A 25,484-nucleotide genomic window follows, 5' to 3' on the forward strand; every position below is an offset into this window, starting at 1 on the left:
GTCGCATCTTGGTATGTCATTGTTTCACCACTTATTATCACAATTTGGGTTTAACCCCTTCTCTGCCCATGACGAGCTGGACTCGTCATGGGCCGCGGTTGCGCTGTGCCCATGACGAGTCCAGCTCATCATAAACCCCGCCCGCTAATGCAACGGCCGGCACAGGGCGGGGAAAGGGCGTGGCACACAAGGGGTTAATTGTGTGGACACTTTATATATATTTTGTAAGCAAGATGACAACCAATGATGATAAAAGTGGGCACAGCTGGTGAGTACCAATCAGCAGGCTCAATTGGTGCTGCGCACGTGAGGTGTCATCTTGTCTTTTCACATTTTTTTCAAATGTTTTGTTTCAAAAATTCAAAACACTTGGTGTATTTGATTTGGGACTTGATATTCTCTTTTTGTAATTTTACTGAGAGAATTATAAGTGGGGATTGCCATAAGTAAAACGTTTTGTAGGTTTAAAAAAAAAAACCTGAAGGTGAAAGGCTGTTGGTGACTACCTCAAGCTAAGAAAAGAGGGGAGTTCAAAATACCAAAAGATATAGACATTTGGACCGCAGCTTATTTTGATACATGGTGGTGATACCTTCGTAGACCCAGTCTATTGTGTATGATTATTGATTGAGAGGAGGGCGACTTGTGGTCTGTTTCCCTCTGCAGCTCCTTGTTGTTTGCATGGGAGTAGACTGTGCCTTGTGATGAGGAGGAAACTAGTTGTGCATCATCAGTGTAGGAGATGATAAGCTGAAGGTTTTGACAATGGCTGTAAGTAGAGTTATGTATACATTAAAGAAGGTGGGGCTCAAGGGGTATCCCTGGAGCATGCCACACAAAAGAATGCCAATAGGTAAATGCATACTTTTTTATGCACAGGTTGGAAGACAAATATTTAAAGTACCTGTGGTATATGTGCAGTAACAGTAAAAGCTTGTGACAGGTGAGTAAGCAACAAATTCAATGATATGACTTCAGAATACGGCATAATGTGCTACTGACCTGCTGCAGTGGCTTCCCGTGCAGCATGTGCCAGATGAGGCCCTGACCTAGAGCAGCCAGGGGTTTGGGAGGGGCTTGTATGATGCCGATGTGCAAATAAAGAGCAGGGGGATCTCGAAGGTTAGGTTTAAGCAAAAAGCCAACAGCTGGAATCAGTGGAGACTGGGCACATTTCCAGAAGCTGAAATTGCCATACTATTAAAAGATATTGTTTGGATGAAAAAGGAGTAAGAGATAAGCCATATATGGCATTTCTAAGAGGCTAAATATGTTGCTAAATTGAAAGATTTCCCAGCAGACCACGAAAGTGTAATGGGGGGAGGTGTGTTGTTTCTTCAAAAGCCGAGTGTGATGCAGGATGGATAGATGGAATTCCAAGCGCTTCCAATCTGTGTTCAGCTCATCATGTCCCCAAAGCCTGACCATGACAGCCATTCCTTACATTAGATCTTGACTTGTCAGCATGTAATGGATTTGTCTAAGCCCTTCCCTGAGAAACTAAAGAGCGAAAATGGATTTGCTGATCTATATCATTAATATCCATTTCAGCATACCATGTTATGGCCAAAGTTGTTTTAAAAAAGAATAGCAAAAATTATCTAATGAAAAAACACTTGAAGAATACTAGCCAGGCCATACGAATGTATCCCTATAGCTTAGACCTATCGCTGACTGTAGGGTCAATCCTTATTTAGATCTAGCATGCATTTGTTTTAGCATTCAGAACATCGTCTTTATGATTATATTTTTATATTGTTATTAATGAGCAAATAGTCAAAGTAAAGCATATTGTGATTGAGATACATTTACTTATGTAGCCCTACTTTGCATGCAGGGTATACAAACCCTGGTTTTTGGCTACACCACAAATTGCAACCACTGTGTTGCCTTAGGATCAATATAACACCAGAACATTGACACGTACATTTCATTTGAACCCTACCTGAGGTGGCCATTTCCAATATCTGCATTAATCCTGCCCAGTTCACAAAAATGTCACATATGCTCTGTAGAGCCTTCAATTCCTGGTTTACTAGAAACTTCAGTTGAACCACAATAATATTTATATCATTATAGCAACAATAATAAATTGGATAAATGTACTCACCCTTCCTTCATATCGTTGATAGGCAGTGGAACTCTACCGCCTCTGTCTAAAGCTGAAGTTATGTTTATGGCATTCAGGCGTTCTGGTTGCCACACATTTTTGACAGCTCCAAGGAAATCACCAAGAACTTCACTTGCTAACATTTCTTCAACATTCATATTTTTTATGTAGAATTCCGCTTGGTAGGGTAACGGATATTCTGGTAATTGAACAAAGGAATAACAATATCTATCAGAGAACCAACACACAATAAAAATTAATTTTTTTATTATGTGTGCTAAAGCAGTAAACTCAAACTGGCATCATTCATCAATTGTTAATCAATATCAGTTTTTGGCATTTTTCATCAACACATTTTGAGTACTTTTATTACATGCATAATTTAGTTGTAATTTTTGCTGTGTTGTGTTACCAGTTGTTTACTAGCATAACACATGTCCAACTCCAATAATTAAAGACCTTCCAACACCCAAATCTGTTTATGAAAGTGGGAAGGGCATGGCCGTGAACCTGTCTCTGTGTAACCAGTTGTGGGCAGCTTCTGACAGGGCGTGGCCATGGAGAAGCAGTGAGACATTGTGTAAAGCACTGCCTAAAAGTCACGCCTACCCACCAATCCCCACAAAAATGAACAAAACAAAAGTTTCTGAGGTTGCTGCCACTATCCTAGGATGCAAAGCCCTCCCATGGACTCAGTTGTGCCGAGCTTCGTTGCGTGACCTGAAAACCCATTGTGTACTGGAGTTTCCAGCTCGCTTTTTTTGCCCACTGTCTGATTTTGTCTCTCCTCCAGATGACTTTGTGAAGGGAGTCAATATCATGTGCCACACACAGTGGCTATGTGTGAGTTGACTTGTTTCTATGTTCCATTCTTCTGAATGCTAAATTTTGTTTGTTAACTGCATGGTCAAGCTTTACAGCCTTACACCTTCAGCTATTAAAGGCGTAGGGTCCGAGACACACAAAAAGTAGTTGTCTGCATGCATAAAGGTACTCGTATGGTACCTACAATCAATGGCAGTAGTACTCGTGGACAGCTGCCAGGTCTCCAGGCAGACTACAGGAAATGTTCTATGACATTTTTGACAAATTTCTACTTCTCCAATGAGTCATTGCACATTGGGAAAAGGCAGACACTGAACACTTTTTTCGCTCTGTTTTCTTTTTTTCCAGGTGGAAAAAACTATTTTCCTTGTATAGTAGAGCCTTCTCCTAAATCACATACAAAGTGTGGTGCCTATCTGTTCCTCTTTTCACACTTACAGGAAATTTAGGTCAGCTTTTGCTGGAACAAATCTCTGACAATTTCTCAACAGGAAAGGGTTGGAGAGGTTCTGTGAAGGTCCACAAGCCCACTGTGTAACTCTACGCAGTCAAGGCCTAGAATTAGGCAGTATCCTATACATGTACGTCTGCTAGGTTTGGTTTTGTGGATGCCTGATGAACTTTAATAGATCCATTTCCAACCATAGATATAGGATTACAGCCAAAAATGTCTTCCTAAATCTGAATCGTGCCTAGTTCTTGAAAGTCCAGTGAAGATGACGAATAAGGCTCTGGGAAAGTAGCACACTGGAGTACATGGGGGCATCATGTGGGTCGGATCTTTACTTAGGAGCACTAATAATTCCCAAAATAAGACTTTACACTTTTGAGTGAAATATCATAACTACTTCTTGGAAATTGTGACTGTAATTGCTTCTCAGAAGTGCTCCAGAAGTCCTGGGAGATTGATAAAAAAAGCCATATATGTACTCTAAATGCAGAAGAAAGTATGTCATGCTCTATTTCTATTCCCCCTCTTGCATTGCTGTACCTTTATCTGGCATGGTAGTCTTGAGAGCACTGTATTACAAAGACTGACCAGATTTGTGACACCACTTGAAGGGGAGTGTTCGAAAACAAACCTAACAAAGTGGTTTGGTTTCAGTATGTTTGTGAGCTATAACATAAATGTGACTCCCTTAAGGGAAAAAGAGGTTGGTATTGAAGGATGTCAGGATCCTGAAGCACAAGATCCAGTGCTCAAATTCTCCGGCTGTACACACTAATTTGCGACTTGGTCACAATCTCTTCACTTAAACATTTATTATTTAAGAAGGGTTTATAGAATACATTCTGTGCTTTATTAAGTCAGGTTTCTCCGCCTGAGCCCTCCAGCCAAAGAGGATGAGGGATAAATTCCCCGAAGCACCAGATTCCAGTGCTCAATTCTTTGGCTGTACACACTAACTTGAAAGTTGGTCACACCTCTCCACTGCTACCCCAAATGTTTTCTGGATTACAGAGCCCAACTCAAGAGAGAAGATGCTTATTGTATTATTGTTCGATACGAGCCGCTCACAGGGCTCTTCACATGCCATTAACTGAGTGTTATGTTGTCTTGTGGGCCCTGCAGATTCACGACATGGCACAAGAACCCTTAGCAGAATCGGCCACATATCTCTAGATGGTCTGCTGCTCACCACCTCAAACAGCCATTACGGAAGTTTTGACATTGCAACATTGTCAAATAATGTTTTTATCTATCTTCTCCCCAAATCTAGTTTCTTATATAGTACCTTGAACCTTACACATACATACATACATACAATGTTGCTGTTGTTTTATAATGCAGTAATACCCCTTTGTAAGTGTGAAACACTCTTAAAGGAGTAATCAATGAATGAAAACCAAGATAGGAAAGACACACAGATATTTTATCAGGATCTTAAAGGATGATTCAGATTTATCTGGCTTGAACAATAAATATAGAAAATAAAATCAAAATTTCATAGACAGGATTACACTGGAAATGTTTACTCCCTGGTCAAACAAAATTATGTCTTAAGTTAGCGTTCCGTTCCCTCGTACTGTGTGTGTGTTGGCCAACCAGCTGCTTTGAGATTTGTAGAGGGGAGAATGGTACCCTTCACTCAAGCTCAGAAGATACAGATGTTGAAGGGATGCACATGAGAATCCCTAGAGCCACAGGGACGGTGCTGGGAATTAACTGCCTCTGCTCCAACAGTTGTTTACTGTCCGTCTGTAACTTGAAAGATGGAGGTACAGCTAAGACAAAACACCAAGAAAGATTAATTTTTATATTCAACTACAACAGCTTTCCTCTACTTAGTAATGTGCAAGGGTTAAAATTAGAAGCACATATCGAGTTGTGTAAAGCCCTGAGTCTGTCCTCTCACAGGGAGGCGTTCCAAAACACATAGAAAGAGGAAAATGCCTCAGGGGATTGTTTATGTGCAGGAAGGTGCCCCTACCTGCTCAAAAACAATCCTGCTTACAATGCAGGCACACTTTCACCATGCCTGCACTGGAGCTCAGCAGTCCACTGTGCGCAAGCGCTGGGAAAAGGCTGGAAATCACAGTATTGTGATAAATATGGCTCATTCCTGCCCTTTCCCTGTACGCAGCGCAGAAGGTGACTTGCTGCGCTGCGTACAGCAGCATACTTTTTGATAAATATGCCCTATACTGTATTTTCTTGATTTAGACTCAGCATGTTCCTTGTATTTTATAAACCTGCTTCATATGCTTCTCCTTCAAGTGTTATGTAATTGTTATTCACAATCTGTAATGCTTGGTTGTGTAGGTTAACAACCTTCATCTCCCACAACATTATTTTCTTCCTCACAGATAGCTACAAAACAAACATCTCATAAGCATTTGTTGCGGGCTATTCACAAAGGCAATTTGGGGTAAGTAAAGTGGTGCTCCAGTAGTTTTCATTTATATACTCATACATGCCTTTGTGATTTGGCCCTAAAAGGGGAAACATTGGAGTATAAATAGAAGGGACTGTGCACCTCTTTACGCTTTACTAATAGAGAACTGTGCATGTTGGGGCTGATTCACAAAGAGGTGTAAGAGAATATAAAGTGTACTTCTGTAGTACTACGTCCCATACTCATAAATGCTTTTTTTAACTAGCCCCAAAGTTAGTAAGGTTGGTTATGCTTTAAACTATTAATGAATGAATGAAGTCTCTTGATCAGCAACCGTTTGCTTACGTATCTGAAGCCAGAGTAGAAGCTGCACAGGAATTGTGCACAGCATTAGGATGCAGTGTCCAAAGGCTTCACAAATCCAATTACATGTTGTTCGTAAACAATTGCACTCAGCATGTAATATGGCCCCTGGCCTCCTTCTGATTAGATTACACATTCCAAGAGCGGAAGAGCTTGAAGTGTGAATTACAGGCCGTCTACGAGTTTTTTATCCCGTACAAATGGACAGGTTAATTTGTAGCTTGCCCAAATTGCGCAATATTTACAGATTCTGTATGTAAATTCCTACTGTTATTGTTTCTCCTCTGACAATTTATTTGCATTTTGATGGCAATTGATAATTTCTTGTTAAACTCTTCAGTGATACATTTTTCTGTTGTATACTGAGCTGCTGTGAAAACCCTTCAATAAACCTTTTGCAAATCCTATCTTATGTCTAGGACACCCCTATTTTCAAGTATTTCCTTCATGCAGCAATTCAGCCTTTATCACTGGTGATTCACACTTTGCCTCTAATTTAAACTTTGTATTTTGATTAGTTTTTCTCCACTATAAGTTAAAGGAAACCTTTCAATTTGTTTCCTCCTTACCTTATAAAGATCAATTTTGCTTAACTGAGCACTGATTTAAATCAGCATTGTTTCCACAACCCATTGCACTCAAGAGCAGTATATGAGTCTCTTTTTCTTCCCACCCTCTGGTCCTTAACTAACACCAGCAAGTCCCAGGTTTAATCTGCCTCGCATATGCTCATGTCTAGGTCTGCTACTGGCAGGTCCTTGGCTCAGCCTCGTTTCTCTTCTCTTCCACTCACACTGCAGAACTAGTGCTGTCGTGTTCCCATAGACTGTCATATATTTTTCTTGTGCTACAAACATTCCCTGTCAGCCTAGCCCTCCTTGTGGAACCAGAGCCTAGAACTTCCGGCTGAGATGTCTGAGACATCTTAAAAGTTAAGAGCGGACGTGAAGAAGCCAGGTGTAACTTGGTTTGCGGTGTTGTGGAGAGGGATTGGAAATGACAAAGGGACTGAGCCTGTGTGAGCAGGAGAGCACTGACATCTGACAGTAGGGCAATATCTTTTGCAAGGTTTTGATTCACTGGCAGATCTTGAATGAACAGGTCTGACACATTCACTCACAAAATCATTGAAGAAAACAACCTCTCTTGTCTGCTTCTTTTGTCATTCGGATCTGTACCTGGGGAAATCAGAAATCTACTACGTTTTTAATAACTAAAAGACATGGTAAAATAGGCTAATAATCCAAACGCTAGCAAAGATAACTCCTCTTGCTCTAATTTGCTTATGTATACACATACAGGCAACCAAGTATGCATATTGTACATTTGTTTGCATGAGTTAGTATTTTAAGGCCCAACCTATTTGTTTTGCCAAGTCTCTTTTTCCTCAATGAGATACCCTAAGTGTAAGGGGTTTATACAGATGCCTGCCATGTGCTCGCTGTGCCACAGAGTCAAGCTGTGCCTGCAAGATGAACCCCCAACAAAGTCAGTATTAGTATGGGGTTAATTGTATTCCGATCCAGAAGGGATGTAACTTAACAGTTTGGGTTAGCTATTCCTATTAGGTAAGGAGAAAGACTGATTTGCGTAAGTTTAGACTGTCTCTGTATTGGCATAGTGAGCAAACATAAGACAATGGTTTGGAATGTGGCCCAGAGTAATGAGCAAAGTATGAGATTAATTCAAACATTTCTCTCATGCCTTTTCTGTTTTTCTCAGTGGTTACAAATGTTATTAATATTGTTTTTTGTATGCTCTTGTATATTTCTCTTTTTTTGTTATGACTTGAGTTCTAGTATACAGCTAATTCTGTCTCTAGCCAGACAAACTGTAGGATGCCCAGATTACCAATGCATAACTTTAAACCTTGTGTAATAAGAAGATCGCAGGAACAGTCACATCCATGTGAAGAGCCTCCAACCCCATATCAAATCAAATAGGAGGGAGTGGCAAGTAACCCTAATGGATAGGCATCTGGTCTTTCCAAGGAAAAAAATATACTTTTTCAAGTAGAGAAGGATCTTTGATGATATCTGGAATCTCTGTTTCTACTTATCCATAAATGATAATCCCTTGTATTTTACTAGAACTCTCTCCCACGAAACTTTGCATGGCATGCTTCATCCCGATTGTCTACTACTATCGGACGTGCTCGACCCTTAACCTCTACTAGGTGAAAGGGGAGTTCTCGGTTTTTATTTTTTGGGAATCCAATTTTGTTTTTTAAATAACTAAAATAGCCTTCATGTCCCTTGTTGTTAAATTTTGCTAGGCGCCCTAGGCTGTATTAAAAAATAATTTCATCTGTGATAGGAGTATGTAATTTCTCCCACATCTAATAGGGTTGACACATTTTAGACGGTTTTTATATGCCAAAGTTGTCACCCCACTTTCTTTAGGACCCAATTGAATCCCTGTAGGTGTGGCTTCTTCAAAGTTCACCATCAATTTTTATCTTTGTGATTATATCATGTTTCATCTGCACTCATTCAGTGTGACACTCTCATATGCATACAAACCAACTTTTTTGGTTCATTGTTCAGAAATCTTGGGTAATTCCTGTCATTTTTGTTTTGTGTAAATGACCAAACATGTAATGTTATCCAGTGTATCAATGAATACTCCAATTGAAATGACTAGATCCGCTGTGCCTCCATCTCACTTTATCTTTAACTCTACACTTCTCTAGGTGTCATGCCAACTCTCACCATGAAGACTGTGAAAGTAAAACTGCACCTTCCTAGTGCTGTGAGCTTAATTGTGCATTCAAGTCATGCATGGTCAATAGCAGTATTATCCACTCACACTTGTGCATTCATCATTGAACTCTGTCCAAAACTATATTAGGGAATCTGTGGGTATGTACTTTAGGGAGCATCTCTATCGCCCTAATGGAGAGTAAAGGTGGGCAGGCTCCTTTGACAGACAACATAATCTCCTTCACATATTGGTGGAGCATTGACAAAGCAGTGGCTGCAAGAGCTTATTAGGGTGTTTTATAGCTCTTAAAGACATAGAGGTCATTATTTGTGTATGCAATCCATGTTACCTACTTAGTACTGAATATATTGATGAGTGCGGAAATTAGGCTTACCTTCTTTATGAAATCGACATAAGGCAACTCCAGTTTTCCTTTGGCTATGACAAACTGGGCCTATTCGGAAGGACGACAACTGTAAACGTTTGTCCAGTTGGTTTGTTAAGGGCAAGGTACATGCATTCAAGAATGTAACACAGTATCTGAAGACACTAGATTACATTCAACTGAGTCCGAGGGCATCAGAAATGGTAATAAGGTTGTTGAAAGTATGCCGTTTACCCTATTTGAGAAAATCCTACAATCCTTTTTCATCTTCTGTCTCGCTGCATGGAATTAGATGAATACAATGTGTGATGAGTTTAGATGATAAATCGCGGGTGGGGAGTGGAAGGGAACGCACAGCGGTCTCCTGTGTTTACGTGAAAGAAACTAAATGCAAATTTCTGTACAGAAAGTGCAGGACAGCCCCTTGCATATTTTGGAGTTGCACTTATATTTTGTGGTTCTGGAAAAATGATTTGGAAAGGTTAGGCATATAACTGGAACAACATTCCTTGGGAATCAGCTAATGTTTATTTGGACATACATTAGTAACCCAAACTAAAATGGCACTTGATGGTATTTGCAGATTGTTTGGGAGGTAAGGATGCTTCAACATGTGAAATACAGATACCTGGTATTTTATGGTGATTGCTAAATATAGGAAATTTAATTGGCCTGTTTAGGGCCACAACGACACATATTTGTGACCGTATATTTTTAACACTTTTACCTTTAAGATAACCTATTGTGACCCTTAAACAGTCATCATAGTCTTAATATTTGCTATCAGCACAGCAGGTATATGTAGGGTATGGAGAATGGATGTGGGCAATGTGAGGGGTGAGAAGGTTTGGGGATTTAGCTGGCAAATGGGCATTTCACTTCTTAAGAAGAAAGATTCTTACTTTTCCTATTCGCTTCCATTACAACACTAACAATATATGTTTAAGTAATCTGAAACATAAACAACGCACATTAAAACAAAGCTGGAATGGGCATTTAATCACATACCTTCTGTAGACATAATGTTAATGATCAAATTATGCCTTGCTGTCTCAAATGTTCGTCTGTTGTAGGCAGTGATCTACAAATAAGTAATTGTAAATAGTTACAGATTACTACAAAGAAATCTCCAGATTTAACCAAAATCCATGTATATTTACAAAAATAGATCAGTTATCTTGCTCTACACAACGTTGCAGAAACGTGTGAAATGCAGTGTGACAACCTCTGCAGAAATACTATAAATAAAATGTATTATACAGAAAAGAAGAGATAAAGGGAAAATTGTTTTTTAAAACACAGTTTAATCTTTATGACCTTGTTTCATTTGAATACAACTGGATGAAGAGATATATAATTTGAAAAGCCAAAGAACAATGTGTGACTCGTAGTTAAATTCATTCAAATGCTCTACAAATAGGGTATGTTGCAGCGATAAAATGTCTTGCCTTTGGATAATTGTTGGTACCTTTTCTTCCCAATGCTTCCCTCAACTATTAATGTAAGATAGTTCTCTTCAGTTTTATTGTAACTTAAATAAAAACATTCAAAAAATGCATGCAAGCAAAAACAATTAATCGTTCAAACTAAACATGAGCCTTTCTGTAAAGCTTGCAATATTTAAACTTCTTGAAAGCACGATAAATGTAAAACGAGCCAGAACAATTAAACAAATCTTGCTGTGGGAGAGCAAGGCTGCAAAAGGTGTAGACACCCTTTTAACAACAACAATGATCCAAATGCAGACTCAGGTCCTAAAAGTAAAGAAACACAGCAGTATATTAACCACAGCTTATGCACATTGAGGGATCAAGAATGTAAGAGGGCTTGCAAGAACAGCCACGCTAATGTCCTGAATAAGCAAGTATTTCATGCAACATGTGTTGACTGCATTGAGGTAATGTTAACACTTTTTGAGTGTCTCTTCAAAGTAAAATGTAGTTGGAAATTCTTTCAAATGTTAAGCACTCTCATGTGTCGACACCCTATATTGCATAGATTTTCAGTGCAAGTCAACACACAGCAAGAGGTGTGGACATACAAATAACTTTTAAGCATTGGGCAATACTGCACAATGATAAGGAGTAGCAGCATCTACCTCAACATAAACCTATGTTTGCTTTCAAGAGATACAATAATATCAAGAATTTTGTTGAGATTATGAAAGCAACAGTAGGCAAATCTTGACAAACCTTTCTGAAAACTCCCAAAACAAGTACATACCCATGTCTCCATTGTACCTACTGCAATAACATCATCCAATCAAGTGATATAACAAATCCACATGAGGCTAACTCCATTCTATAAGAAGCTGATCAAACACAAAATGAAAAACTGCTTTCACTGCATAAGGTGTCCTTGTGGACTGCTGTGCATAGCACAAATTAGGAGAATGGGAAAAACAAGATTAACAGATCGCCAGTCATATTAGGACAATATCTGAGAATTCACCATTTGGGCAAGGTGCTTTGATGAACAGAGACATAATGTAATCAGATTAGATTCCAGATCTTGGGAACTATCGATGAAAGAGGTATAGCCAAGGCTGAAAAACTGTTACTGAGATTGGAAGCATGGCGGATGCAAAAACTGGACACAATTAGCCTCGGTGATTAGATGGAAGAGTTGAATGGAATGCCTTCCAAAAGTGTATCATGGGAAGAAAGCTACAGGTTTTGTTATGGCAACCGTCAAGCCCTTTACAAACTACAATGGTCAGAGAGGAGTTTGCATACATGGGGAGGGTTGAAGCATTTCTGGATGATGATAATGTAAGGAGAAAATTGAGATGGAACAATTACGTGGAGGTGTGTCAAGTATTTTAGTTTACATTTCATAGTTAGTTAAGCATGATACAGATTAATGTCTGTGAATTCATAAAGAACTGCAATAGAAATAAAATATGTTAAAAGGCAATATGATGCAACCATATGATATCCATGAGGTGGAGCCATCCGGACGTGAAGTAGATGTTGGATTAAGAATCTACAGCTTTTCACTTGTGCTCTGTATGATAGCATTCTCCATGTTGCTTGTGATTGGGGATTTTGAACACAGGAACTATCATTTTTTCGTATCATCCACTTAAGTGTCTGAAAATATATTAGAGTGTATTCAATGACCATTCAGACTTATATGTATTGCTTTGAGATATGTATCATAATTATTTAACAGATACTAGAGGTCAGAATTGCAGATTACACAAAGTCCTGAAATCCAAATCTTTGTCGAGGAGAAAAGTTATAAGAGTGCCCAACCACATGCAGTCAGCGACCAGGATTGAGAAAAGAAGATTCTTTCTCATTTAAATGTATATTCTTGTCCTGCTCAATTCAGCAGCTAAAAATGTATCGAATTAGAATGAAGGAGTATTACCCAGAGTGAGCGGCCTGGCACCACTGGATTGTGAGGATGACTTCATGCCCCCCCCCCCCCACCATCTTCAATTCCAAGACACAAGGGGGTTTGGCCCTAGGGCGGTTGGGTAGGGCCAGAATAATTAAGTAACAAGGAGAGAACCCAACCGCCACTTAATGTCTCTTTAGTACGTGTATATTACTGTGAAGGTGGTGTGTCCTATGGTTAGACATGCTTTAAAAATTAAATGAATCATTAAAAAAAAAGTTTAAAAGAGAAGCTAATAAATGCTCACGAACATTCGAATAAACTAATGATCCTAGTCTGGTAAATTCATTTCAGCACTAGAAAAGTGAAGGTTGGGTTCTCTCTTTGTTTCTTAATCTTCAATTCCAAAGCATCTGCAAAATACTGAATATTGTTAGTTGTAAAACTTAGGCTTTAACTCTGCTTTCAGGGTTGACTGCTTCCAGAAACTCAGATGTCTGCATAACCCTAGAAAATCTTTGAATAATCAAAGCAGTTGGATTACACTCACAAGCCCAATGAATGCCACCATCTTCTAACAGCATAATAACCCTTTACTCTACTTAAGGGATTTCCATGATGTTTACATGTTGGCAGTCTCTTGTGCGTGCCTGCTGTCTCAATTTGGAAGTAACATGTGACCCTCTAGCCACACCTTTACAGACTACCAAGGTCTTTCACGCAGGTTTATCAAAATAATCCACTTTCCTATGCATTTCAATCTATGGCCATAGATTATTATCCAGACCTGCTCCAGCAAGACTAGACGAATGCAGATGTCTGGAAATTAATACTGTGAAATTACAGAAACACTTTTCACAAATATTCTTACCATGGCATTACTTTAAGCTTTGGAATTGCCAGTGTTTGCCTAGCCCTTCTAGTCAAGAGTGTGTTCACAAGGTGATTGTTGCAGTTATAAAATAATATCTGATGTGCCTGTGATTAGTTCGGGGACCATGCTCCTTGGTCACTGACTGGGGAGCAGGCATACCCCGTTGCCCCCTGACTTGCCTAAAGGGATGAGGGGATTTTAAATTACACTCCATTGTCCATGGCCAAGGACACCTGCCTTGATGAATGCCTTGATGAATGCCATTGCGATGGCTTGGCTCAAGCCGAGACCTTCGTAGCCTTGCACAAGGTCCAGTGGGGTTGATTAGTGTATATCTTGCCCCATGGTGTCTTCTAGCGATGATCCCTTGGGGAGCTGCCCTACTCCCTAATAAGGGAGTGTGTAGGGCACAGGATATATCACATCTTACAGCTATTCCATGCAAATCTATTTAGGGCCCAATGTTGCCATGCAATGGCATGATGATGGAACTATTTTTACATGCAATCCACATTGCAGCCCTCAGGATCACTTCCTTTGTACCATTGTTAAGCAGGAATTACTAGATGAATGAGCCCCAGAAAATTGAAAGCAAGTGATGAAACATCCGCAGACATAAAACATGGAATAACCAAAACAGAAATTGGCCTTCCTTTAGAGTTCTCACAAACGTGTATCTCAATTACCATGGGCAGAAAAGGACAAAAACTGTGAACACTACTAGGGCAACTCTGTTGTCCCAGGACTATTCCATGATTTTACGCAAGAACATTTGTTACAGTGGGCTATTACAACTCATGAAGAATTCTAGGTAATATATGGAATGGGAATGACTGAGACATGGAGATGGAGCCTGCAACAGAGGCGGTAGTAGTGTAAATTCGAAAAGCATAAATGACAGCTGTGTATCACTGCTGCCACTCTAGTATATGCAGGATGATCAGCCCTGCAAGCTAACACACATTTCTCACTGAGAACCTGCATGACATTTGTTGAGGACAACCAAGCTGCTGAACAAATGGGGGGATTATTGTATGTGGGAGACAGAAAGAGGCATCCAACATTTGCCAGATCGCTTCAAGGAAGGAAAACACTCAAGCGTTGTTGATATCACTAGCCTCAGACATGAATATTAGGGCCATGGGCTCTTGACATACTCACAACCTCCAACTATAATCTCCATAGGAATAACGCAACTAGCCACGGGAAAGTTAGTCACTGTTCTGAGGCTTGACCTCTTTGATTGAGAGGCAGTTGTAGACTTTTCTGCAATCATGGATTGGAGAGTTCATAAGCCATGGCCACTATGCTCTAAATTTAACCAGCAGGTGCACAGAAAGGGAGCTCCAGATACGGAGGTTTCATTGCATTTACAGAATTCATTTCTTTATTCATACTGCTAAAGATTTCATGCATTGTGCCATGCCCCAATGGTGGACGGTATGCATTTGATGGTTAGTCATGTTGGTTCAGTATACTCTGATGGCCCTTCCTTGTCTGCTCTTTTTGGTTCTCCCTTATCTTCGATTCATCTTCCTGGGGTGCTTGCTAGCTGGCATTCTTCCAAGGAAAGACATATCCTGTGGGGTGGATGGTAGCCTAATATAGGCTACAGGCTCTTGTGTGCAAAGGTTTGTATGAAATTATGTAGGGAATGTATGGCATTTATGTTGTGCCTGGAGTGCTGGTCATCGGAATGTTTCTAATACTTTGGTCCTCCAGTTTGTGTTTGAACATACGTCAATCTGCAAAGGTTTTCCCATTTTTTGACAGTTGAAATTGTTGTTTTGCCATTATGTGGCCTAACTGAGTTGCAATATCTGTGTCACAATGATTTTGAACATTTTCCCCTGCTCCACAGATGCATTTGAAATCATTGCGTCAATAGATATCTTCGTGCCTTCACTATTGTCTTACGCATCGCAGCTTCCTTCACCCTCCTCAAATCTACTGATGTAAGCACCGGCTGTCATAAGGCAGGCATTGATGCAAATGTAAAACGACATGTATATATACAGAGCAATGCACATTTGCAACAGAAGGGTGCTACTGCATCCAGGAGGGATAGATCAATGTCAAATGTCTTCATTAATCTCGACTAAAGGAATATCTAGTTCTATGTTGCTTTTGGAATGTCAGTTCGTTGATGTAACTCAACATTTCATAGTGAAGATATTGTGCCAATAAAATAAGAAAAAGCTGCATAGAATAACCGAAGAGAATTTTGCCTATGAGCCCTAAAAATGAAGAAACCTTTTTTGTGGGAAAAAACTGTTATTGAGTGAGATGTATGCCTTGGCGACCTTTGTAACAAGATTAACATTCACAGTGAAGTTTTGGACACTGACCCCTCTTCTGGGATATTTATGTAAACTGTGGCATATTACAAAACCAGTGTCAGTGCCAGACAATATTGTACTCATTTAAGGAAATTTTGCAACTGCACTTGGTAATATTCATACTAAATTTTTCCTGAATAGAGGTGCAAAAAGCATGATTTCATGGGCGGACCAGTGCAAAAATGGCATTCTGTAAAGGTCAGTCGGTGCACATTTTGGTTCAAAACTGGTGAAGATGTGCCCAGCACCAGTGCAAATTTGCAGATCTGGATGACAATCCTGACATTCAAGATGGACATGACTACTCTCCCCACTTGCATCCAAACACAAAGATTTTGTGCTAGCGCTGCAGCATATAGGACACTAAATTGAAGCAGCTGCTTAGCTTCCTCCAAAGTTATTTCACAGAAGGACTGGCCAATGTAGCAGAGGATGGCATTATATTGAATGTCAACCAGAGTCCAAATACAACTTAACTCTCTCTCATTCGTTGATATGTTGGTACACAGGAAGCCATTTCCAAAATGTGAAGAGCAGGTAGCTGGTAGAAAAACAAGCATTTGCAATGCAATCAGTCTTGCATTTGGTTGAGTTAGAGCTATGGGCGTTGTAAATGGCAATGTGTTTAACCAATGTGCTATGGAGTGTATGTATGTGGTGTGTAGTGAAATTATGTGGCTTGGATTGGAATTGTTAGTTGTGGAATTGTGTGGTGTGGAGTGGATTTGTGTAGTGGGATTATGTAGCATGGTGTGCAGTGAAATTATGTGGATAGTAAGTATGTGGTATTGGGTGTACTGCAGTTATGTGGAGTGGGATTGTGTGTTATGGAGTGTAATTATGTGGAATGGTATTTTGTGTTGTGGAGTGGTATTTAGAGACACAGCGATGGACTGCAGAACTCGCAGACACTGGGAGAGAGAGACTATGGGAGATACAGGTACATGGGAGAGCCAAGCACATGGGAGAGATAAGCACATGGGAGAGACATGCACATGAATCACAGATACTGGGAGACACAGACGCTACAGGTATCTAAAGAGAGAGAGAGCGAGAGAGAGCACAAGGAATGGGGCGATCGATCGACAAACTTTGGGCACTTGACAGGGCGAGAGAACACCTGAAAGGGAGAACGGAGGAAAATAAATGGGTCACCCGGAATGCAGAAATAGCGAGACCTTGAACATTTGTCAGGGAGAGAGAGAAAACTGGTATAGGGAAAGGGGTGGATAGGTATATGGTACACCTGTAAGGGAGCGTAAACACCTAGAATAAAGAGACGGAGCATGAGCATGGGGAGATAAATAGCTTTTGGGTACTCATCAGGGAGAGAGAACACCTGCAAGAGCGAGAGAGAACACTGTGAAGAGGGAGGGCCAACATGCATGAAGGGGTAGATTGAAAGACCTTAGGCATGCGTCAGGGAGACAGAGAACACTTGGAAGAGAGAGAGACGTGGATCACCTGTGAGAGAGAAGGGAACCCCATGTCCGGGCATAGATATGTGATACGTGTCAAGGGAAGAAAACATCTAGATGAGACATAGAGAGAGAGCGTACATCTGGCATGAAAATAACTAAATCCCCCGGCACTAGTCGAGAACAGAGAGGGCCTGGCAGTTAGACAGTCTGCAGGGGCACATAATAGGTAGAGAAGATTCCTGGCAGACTTTAGGGGCACATATCAGGGGGAGAGGACGCCTAACTGATGCTCAGAAAAGAACCCAGCACAGATGGACAGATGTGCCTGGGCACCTCTTATGGAGAGGAAACAGGTTAACACCAAGCTGGTAGAAGTACATATAGATATGGCAGGAGTCACATTCTACAGAGCCCAGTAGCTGAGGGGGTGAACACATGCGTTCCACAGCTGAGCATATGTATGATAGGTTGTAGGAAGATTTTAAAGCGGTTGCTGTTTCAAGAATATATAATCAAATGTTACAAAAAATCTATGCTTCCCATGATCAGAATGCCTATTCCTGCCAAAAGAGCATTATTATTGTCTAGTGTTGTATAATGAGATGAGAATAGTGCATCGCCTGAAGCAGTGCGGAAGCAGGGGGGCTGACCTACCTCTTGGCCCCGGTGACCACTACAACCTTGGCCATGGCAATATAAATGCAGCGTTGATCAGTACAGTATCAATTACTCAGCTCCACTGACAAAGTACAGCCACCAAAATCAAATGAAATGTGCCCTAGCGAAGACGCATGTTAAAGGGCAGCCTTTGGGTTGGGCCCAAATTCACCGGTAGTCACCACAGGTCAGGCAAAAAGCCATTCTTTCATGTGAGAACTGGGAGAGATATTGCTCGTCCAGCGTCTTCACAATTCCTTTACATGGAGCTCTGTGATTCACAGGGCAGCGCGGGCGGATGGGCGTTCACTGAGTGAGGCCTAGCTTGCGCTCATCTGGTGTAAGTGGGTTAAGGTGGGCTGATGGGTGGTCTATGAGACTCGAGCCAATAGGAAAACTGCGTGGTGGAGCTGGTGCCTGTGCTACAGCTAACGTAATACATTTATCAGTGCCTTTTAATGATACTGCATGAACTTCAACTGCATAGAATCTAGGTACATAAGAATGTTCTATTTGTATGCCTCCCAGAAGTGGAAGGGAGGCTTAGAAATACTGTTACATCCCGTATGTTGTTGGTGCCTACATGTCTTTCTATGCCTCACCAAAACTGAAATCATGGAAGGAGTGGAGAGGCACAGAAAAACAGTTTTAGGCAATATGGCTTACTGTGTATGCTCTTCCATTTCTCAGACTCAACCTCATGATATTTAAACTCTATGCATGGAATGCTGCAAGACTGGAAGCAGCGCCATGCTGGGACTGGGAGGACGTGAAAGCAGAGTGGGAGAGACGCTGGGAGGGGGTGGAACAACCAGAGCAGGAGGTGTATGGACGCAGACAGTGTAACACGAGCAGTATGCACATGCACCCTGCAACATAAAAAAAAGAATGGCCAACACAAGGGGAAACCACTGCACAGAAAGGATACCCGTAATAGGCCAATATTCCAGGGGATGGAACTTAACACAAGAAGGATGGACATATAAGTAAACGAGCCACAGAGCAACAAGCTTTTCAGAACAAAACTGTTTAACAATTCAGCAGAGGGGTGCGGAAATGGGCGGAATGAAAGCCCATATAATAAACACAACATGTCTCGAAGAGACAGTGCATACGCTGCCTAGGCGAGACCTAAAAACTAAGGGCTACATGTATCAAAGTTGTAAATTGCGAATACCTAATTGTGAATTTCTGAGAATCGCAATTAGGTAACTGCAATTTACAATGTATGAAACTCAAAGAGTTTCAGATAGCGATTCCTAGGGGATCGCAAATCGCTCTACCTCATTAATATTAATGAGGTAGATCGCAATTTGCAACCTCCTAGGAATCGCAAATATCACGGGGATGGTGGCCTGCTGGGGTCCGCAGACCACCATGTCTGTAATAGCTTTTAAATAAAGCACATTTATTTTTGTAAAGCAGCCCGTTTTCCTTAAAGGAAAACTAGATGCTTTTCAAAAATAAAAATAAAAGGTTTTCCTTTCATTTTCTATAAACAGTCCGTGGGGTCTACTCTTAAACAAGGCTTTTATAAACATTCACAAATGGGAAGGGGTCCCTTGTATTCCCTAGTATCTAGTGGTTTTCTGCCCCAAGCTTAAAAATATTACTGATCTGCCCCAAGGGGGGCAGAAACAGCTCAAATGTGTGCCTAAAAAAACAAGAGGAGCGACCCTTGACTATGGGGCCGCTCCCTAACATGCCCATTAACATATCCCTGGTGCCTACTGGGCTTTCTGTGCACCACACGGGGGCAGATCTGGTGTAATAGCCACCATCTACCCCCTCGGAGGGCAGAAAGACTGTTCCCATTTTTTAGGGGGTGGGGTCGGGGCTTCAGCATGTCCATTCTGGACAGCCTCCACCCCTACACAAAGTAAAAATAGTCCATGGTGTCTATTGGACTTTGTGTCCCCCAAGGGGGCAGATCGTGGGCTGCTGCCTACATCTGCCCCCTGGGGAGGCATAACCACTTCAGTCGCCAATATTGTGGGGTGGGGGCATGGTCATGCCCTTTGTGGGCATCCCCCACCCCTATTTTATAATTAAAACATCCCTGGTGTCTATTGGGCTTTCTGCCCCCCATGGGGCAGATTGAGGGTAATAACCCCCATCTGCCCCCAGGTGGGGCAGAAAGACTATCCCATTTGTGTTTGAGGGTGAGGCATTGGCATGCCCATTTTGGGTGGCCCCCACCCCTACATATTAAAAAAATAATAATCCCTGGTGCCTAGTGGTCTTTCTGCCCCCCCCCCCCCCCCAGGGGGAGCAGATCGGGGGCTAGTGCCCCCATCTTTCCCCATGGGGAGCAGAAAGACTTTGGTCATTATTTCTTTGGGTGGGGGCATGGTCATTCCCATTGTGTTAAGCCCCCACCTCTCTTTCATAATTGAAACAAATCCCTGCTGTCTAGTTGGCTTTCTGCCCCCCCCCCGAGGGCAGCTTGTGGTAATAATCCCCACCTGCAGGTAGACTGTCCCTTTTGTGTTTGGAGGTGGGTGCATTGGCATGCCCATTTTGGGTAGCCCCCCACCCCACTGCCAGCCAACCACCATCCGACGCACACTGCCAGCCAAGCACCATCCACGTACACCGCCAGCCATGTGACAGGCTACGCACACTGCCAGGCAAGTACCAGTCCACACATACTGCCAGGCAAGGGCCAGTCTACACACACCACCACCACCAAGCGCTAGCCCTAACACACCACCTGCCAAGCGCAAGTCCACACACACCACCAGCAAAATGCCAGTACACAAACAGCCAGCTAAACGCCAGTACATGCAGACGGTCTGTCAGATGAACTCCAGTTCACACACACACACACACACACGCACACACACATACACACACACAGTAACACAAAGAAAATACCATAAAGATACTCCACACAGAGTTAGAAAAATAGATTATACTTTTATGAGTAAACAAGACCAAAACAACAAAAAATCCATTATGTAGAATAGGAGTTATGAATTGTTGAAAGAGTAAATCAAATAGTAGTGTTTAGAAGCAGTTAAGGTTTAGTGGTTACTTGAGGTCATGCTGGGCAGAGTGAATCCAGAGTTCAGGCTGACAGTGATGGAGGGCAGAAAGGCTACAGGACTCGTGCTGGTCCCGCAGAAAAAATACCTTGGATGGAGGAAGTGTTAACGTCGAAGATTTAATGTGTCAGTTCTGATCCTCGCAGACGATGAAGGCTTCGCCTATAAACCACTTTACAATGCAAGCAATGCGTCGTTGCCAAGCCGAGCTGCCCGTCATTGCCGAACTGGGCAGTCTGTCGAAGCGATGTCAGGGCAATGCGTTAGTTTTGATCAGCTCAAAGTCGTTACTATGTCCATTTTGATAGTTCTGTACAGCAGAAGTCAGCTTTCAAGGGCCCAGGACTAGATTGCCAATGCTTGGCAGGGAGGGACTGATGGATGGCAGAGTCCAGGGGATGTTTCAGGGTTGAAAGGAAGTCTTTGATGGCTCTGAGACTTCAGAACAAGGGGCAAGCCAGAGAACCCTAGGAGTCACTCTGGGTTCAAGTGAGATGGGTCCAGTCCTTGTCTTCAGCAGGGCAGAGATCAGCAGGCAGCAGGGCAGCATAGAAAAGCAGTTCATCCAGATAAGCATTCAAGCAGAGTGGTAATCCTTGCAGCACAGCAATCTTTATTACTGGCAAAGTTCTTCACAGGTCCAGTAGAGTACTGTTCTTGTACAGTCAGAGGCCCAGTACTTATGTCCAGTTGTGCCTTTGGTTACTTTGAAGCAGGCCCTTGAAGTCCACAAGTTCCCCTGCCTATTCAGGTAGACGAACGACCTTTACAACGCGGTCGTTATCCCGCGATACATTTACATCGCGGTCATTATAACGCAAGTCGTTACAATGACTTACGCTTGATGACGCTCTAAACTAAGGAATAGTATGATTTACTATTTCAACACCTTCCCTACTGTTAAACACACTGGAGTTGGAATAGTAAATCATACTATTCCTAAGTCCAGCGCCTCTAGCGCAAGTCGTTGTAATGACTTGCGTTGTAATAACCGCGATGTAACGTACTGTGATGTAAATGATTGCTTTGTAACGTCACATATTCATTCAGGTCTGTCAGCACCACCCTTATTCCCAAGAAGAGCTATCAGAATGCAGATGAGTTCTCTGAAATACCCACCCTTCCTGTGTTTGTGGCTGTCTGGGGGGAATGCACAAAGTGTAACTGTCACACACCCCAGATGTGTATTGGGGACAGGCTGTAAGGCACACAGAGCAGTAAGAGCAGAGAAATGCGCACTTTCTAAAAGTGGTATTTCTAAAATTGTAAGGTTAAATCCAACTTTAGCAATAGAGAGGATTTATCATTAACATTCCAAAGATATAAAACAGAATGTAACTACTCCTTTCTTATCAGGAATTGCAACTTAAAAGTTTTTTAAGAAATTCCCAATGTCAACCTATGAGAGGAGTAGGCTTCTCAGTAGTGAAAAATGAACTTGACTGTTTGTCACTACCAGGACATGAAAAATGTAAAAGTATATGCCCTACCTTTTACTTACACAGCACCCTGCTCTATGGGCTATGTAGTTCTACCTCAGGGGTTACTTAAGCGTAACAAAAGGGGAGTTTAAGGCTTGGCAAAGGAATTTAAATGGCAAGACAAAGTGGCAGTACACTGTACACACAGGCATTGCAATGGCAGTCCCAAGACAGGTTTAAAAGGCTATGTATGTGGGTGGCACAACCAGTTCTGCAGGTCCATTAGTATCATTTAATTTACGGGTCCTGGGTTTGTGGTATGCCACTTTACAAGGGACTTATAAGTAAACGAAATATGCCAATTGCGTATACATCAATGTTAGCATGTTTAGGGGAGAAGCACATGCGCTTTAGCACTGGATAGCAGTGAGTGCTCAGAATCCTAAGGCCAACATAAACATTCAGCAAAAAGGAAGATAAAAGGCAAAAGGTTTGGGGGAAGACCACCCTAAGTATGACAGGTCTAACAACATTCTACTGTGGATGAAGGAGAGGTACTTCTGCAAGAATGGAACAGAGACCGATATCTTTGTAATGAGCCTCTGGGTCCCCCAAACCCTCACTACACCTTAAGCTGTAAACAGTTCACAATACACTGGTTCAAAGAACCATTCTTCGCTATACCTACTCCAAGAAATATTTTCATTACTGCAAATTGACCATTCGATGGTCAACACTGTGGCATGTCCTCAGCATTTCTCTGAGATCAGAACATAGTCCAATTGATTCTGTAAAAACCCCTGAAACAGAACTATTCAGATTATCCTTTTAAATGTTTGCCTAGACTCATAGGGGCTGGGGCTGCAGAACATGAGCTCTGCTCACCTCCCTACCAGAATTAACTTTTTCACCCCCCCTAACTTTTCTCAGTGAGAGAAAATACTATTGCTATGATGTTCTGTGATCTGAAGTAACCATGTGTTAGACTAGCGCATCATACAACTCCTAAATGCATAAATATTTTTTTATCTTTTGCAAACTATATTCCCCTGGTCACATAAATAAATGTGTCATGCCACAGTACACTCTTCAGTATTCTGTATTTCAAAAACCAGGTTTCTATGCACAATAGCTGCAGTACCTCAATAATGGTTGGTTTTCCCACGTTCTCAGAAGTTGGAGATCCGTAGAGCACCCCATCGCTATACGAAGTCCTCTGAATGTAGCGAAGCCATCCTGGTCTGTCAGGGTAGCCCATTAAATTTGTGTTGAAGGTTATAGGATCATTACTCATTTCACCTAAATAAGATAAAACAATATAATTCAATGTGATTAAGATTTCTTAGACCAACATTTGGCTCAATTCAAATTAATTGTTAAGTAAATCCAAATATGCAAGCAATAACATAATCTATGATCATTTATGCAGTAATTTAGGTTTATTGATAATTTAAATATTGTTTACTGCCACCATTGGCAGCTTCTAACTAACCCTGGGCGTAGTTCGCGTAGTAGCACTTCGCGAAGCTACGCAAAGTGCACTTCGCGCTACGCGAGCTACGCGTAGCACTTCGCGAACTGCGTAGTACCTTGTTCGCAATGTGCCAGATGTCGTTTTCAATGATTGCACAGTGCGGACAAGCAACCGGCACTGTGCAATCATTGAAAATGGCATCTTGCACAGTGCGAGCTGTAGTTTTCTGCTGCTCAAGTAGATTTTTACTCGAGCGGCAGCTTTCTCAACGCGAATTGGTAGTTTCTCATCACGAGCGGTCGCGAGCATACGCGACCACTCGCAATGAGAAACCTGACCTCCTCGCGTTGGGAATCTCTCCGGGAGGTTTATTATCCATGCTCCCGATCGCCAACTTGATGTTGCTGATCGCGAACAAGGAAAAAGTCTCGCCGGGATGTCATTTTGCTTGCTCGCGGTCGCCAACTTGACGTTGAGGACCGCGAGCAAGCAAAAAATGACCGCAGCACTATGCAACACTACCCTACGCATGTTCGCACTGTGCTACGTGCAATTCGCGTAGTGCGAAGTAGCGCGAACTTCGCAAACTACGCGAGCGTAGCGTAGTGCTTTGCCCAGGCTTACTTCTAACCACTGCAGTCGGTGCTTAGTACAAACAGAAATGCATATTCATAAAAACGATCTAAAATGGATATATCAAGTACCTTATCCCATTTGTCGTTACATTTTGGAGACCTCCAATGTCTTCAACAAACTTTTGCTGCCAGAGTGTTTGAGCACATACATGCAAAAACAATGTTTCTGACTTATTCTCCAGAAATCAAGGGATATTTCCCTTTTTTAAGGTATGCAAAAAAAGTAGCTGCAGATAAAGTTTACAATGCTCATTTCAGTGCTGTGAACTTTGAACCACCTCATCCCTACCCCATCTATGCCTCCCAGAAGAAGCTGCATTTCTAGACTTCACTTAACATGAGAGGAGAGGCACTGACATATTCCCAAACATTTGAGAAGAGGATGATTTACTTTTTTAATCCGAGCCCACAAATATTTGCCTTGCCATATAGTCAGCTTGGCTGGCCTTATGTAGTCTCACCATGATTCTTACAAATATACTACCTCAACTGGTAATTGTGATATCACAGCAAATTTAAAGCCTTGTTACTGCATTCTTGTTGCGACAATAGCACTTTTTTCTAAAATAATGTGAAATGCACAGAAATCACCTTTCAGCACAAGCAGCAAATACTTTACATTTCTACCAAACCAACTGAATGCTCTGCAAGCAAAATTGTTGGGAAGAGGGTGATAGCATTTAATTTGAGCTGAAACATAGAAGTTGATAGAAACAGAGGTCAGACTTTAACAAACAAATGTAGGGGCATATCTGCAAGCAAGCGATAAAAAATTATTGCCGCTTTTGCATCTGTTTTCGGACGAAAAGCAGTGATAATTTTATCGCCTTATCCGCAAGGTCACGCTATCGCGTGAAACCTTGCCTTATCACCATTTTCCTTAACGCCCATCTTTGCATCTCTAATGAGATGCAAAGTGGGCGTTCCTCCCCAGGATAACAGGAGAAATGTCGCTAAGTGACATTTCTCCTATTATCAAGCAGCAAAGCAGCATAGCGACAAGAAAAGTAGCGATAACCTCTGTTATCACTACTTTCCTTACGCCTGC

At 41.7% G+C, this 25,484-nt stretch overlaps 1 protein-coding gene across 8 annotated transcripts in view; it reads right to left on the reverse strand.

The window, feature by feature from the left end:
* The window catches only part of SGCE (sarcoglycan epsilon), a 171,172-nt gene that overhangs the window by 57,554 nt on the left and 88,134 nt on the right, over window positions 1-25,484 (reverse strand). For all 8 annotated transcript variants that reach the window (XM_085630849.1, XM_085630847.1, XM_085630848.1 and 5 more), the window contains 3 exons: window positions 23,469-23,626; window positions 10,232-10,304; window positions 2,111-2,309 (listed from right to left, as the gene is read on the reverse strand). In XM_085630849.1, coding sequence (XP_085486975.1) covers window positions 2,111-2,309; window positions 10,232-10,304; window positions 23,469-23,626 — 430 coding nt within the window. The remainder of the gene's footprint in view (window positions 1-2,110; window positions 2,310-10,231; window positions 10,305-23,468; window positions 23,627-25,484) is intronic.

Source organism: Triturus cristatus, chromosome 10 (genome assembly GCF_964204655.1).
Source record: "Triturus cristatus chromosome 10, aTriCri1.1, whole genome shotgun sequence".
Classification (NCBI taxonomy): domain Eukaryota; kingdom Metazoa; phylum Chordata; class Amphibia; order Caudata; family Salamandridae; genus Triturus; species Triturus cristatus.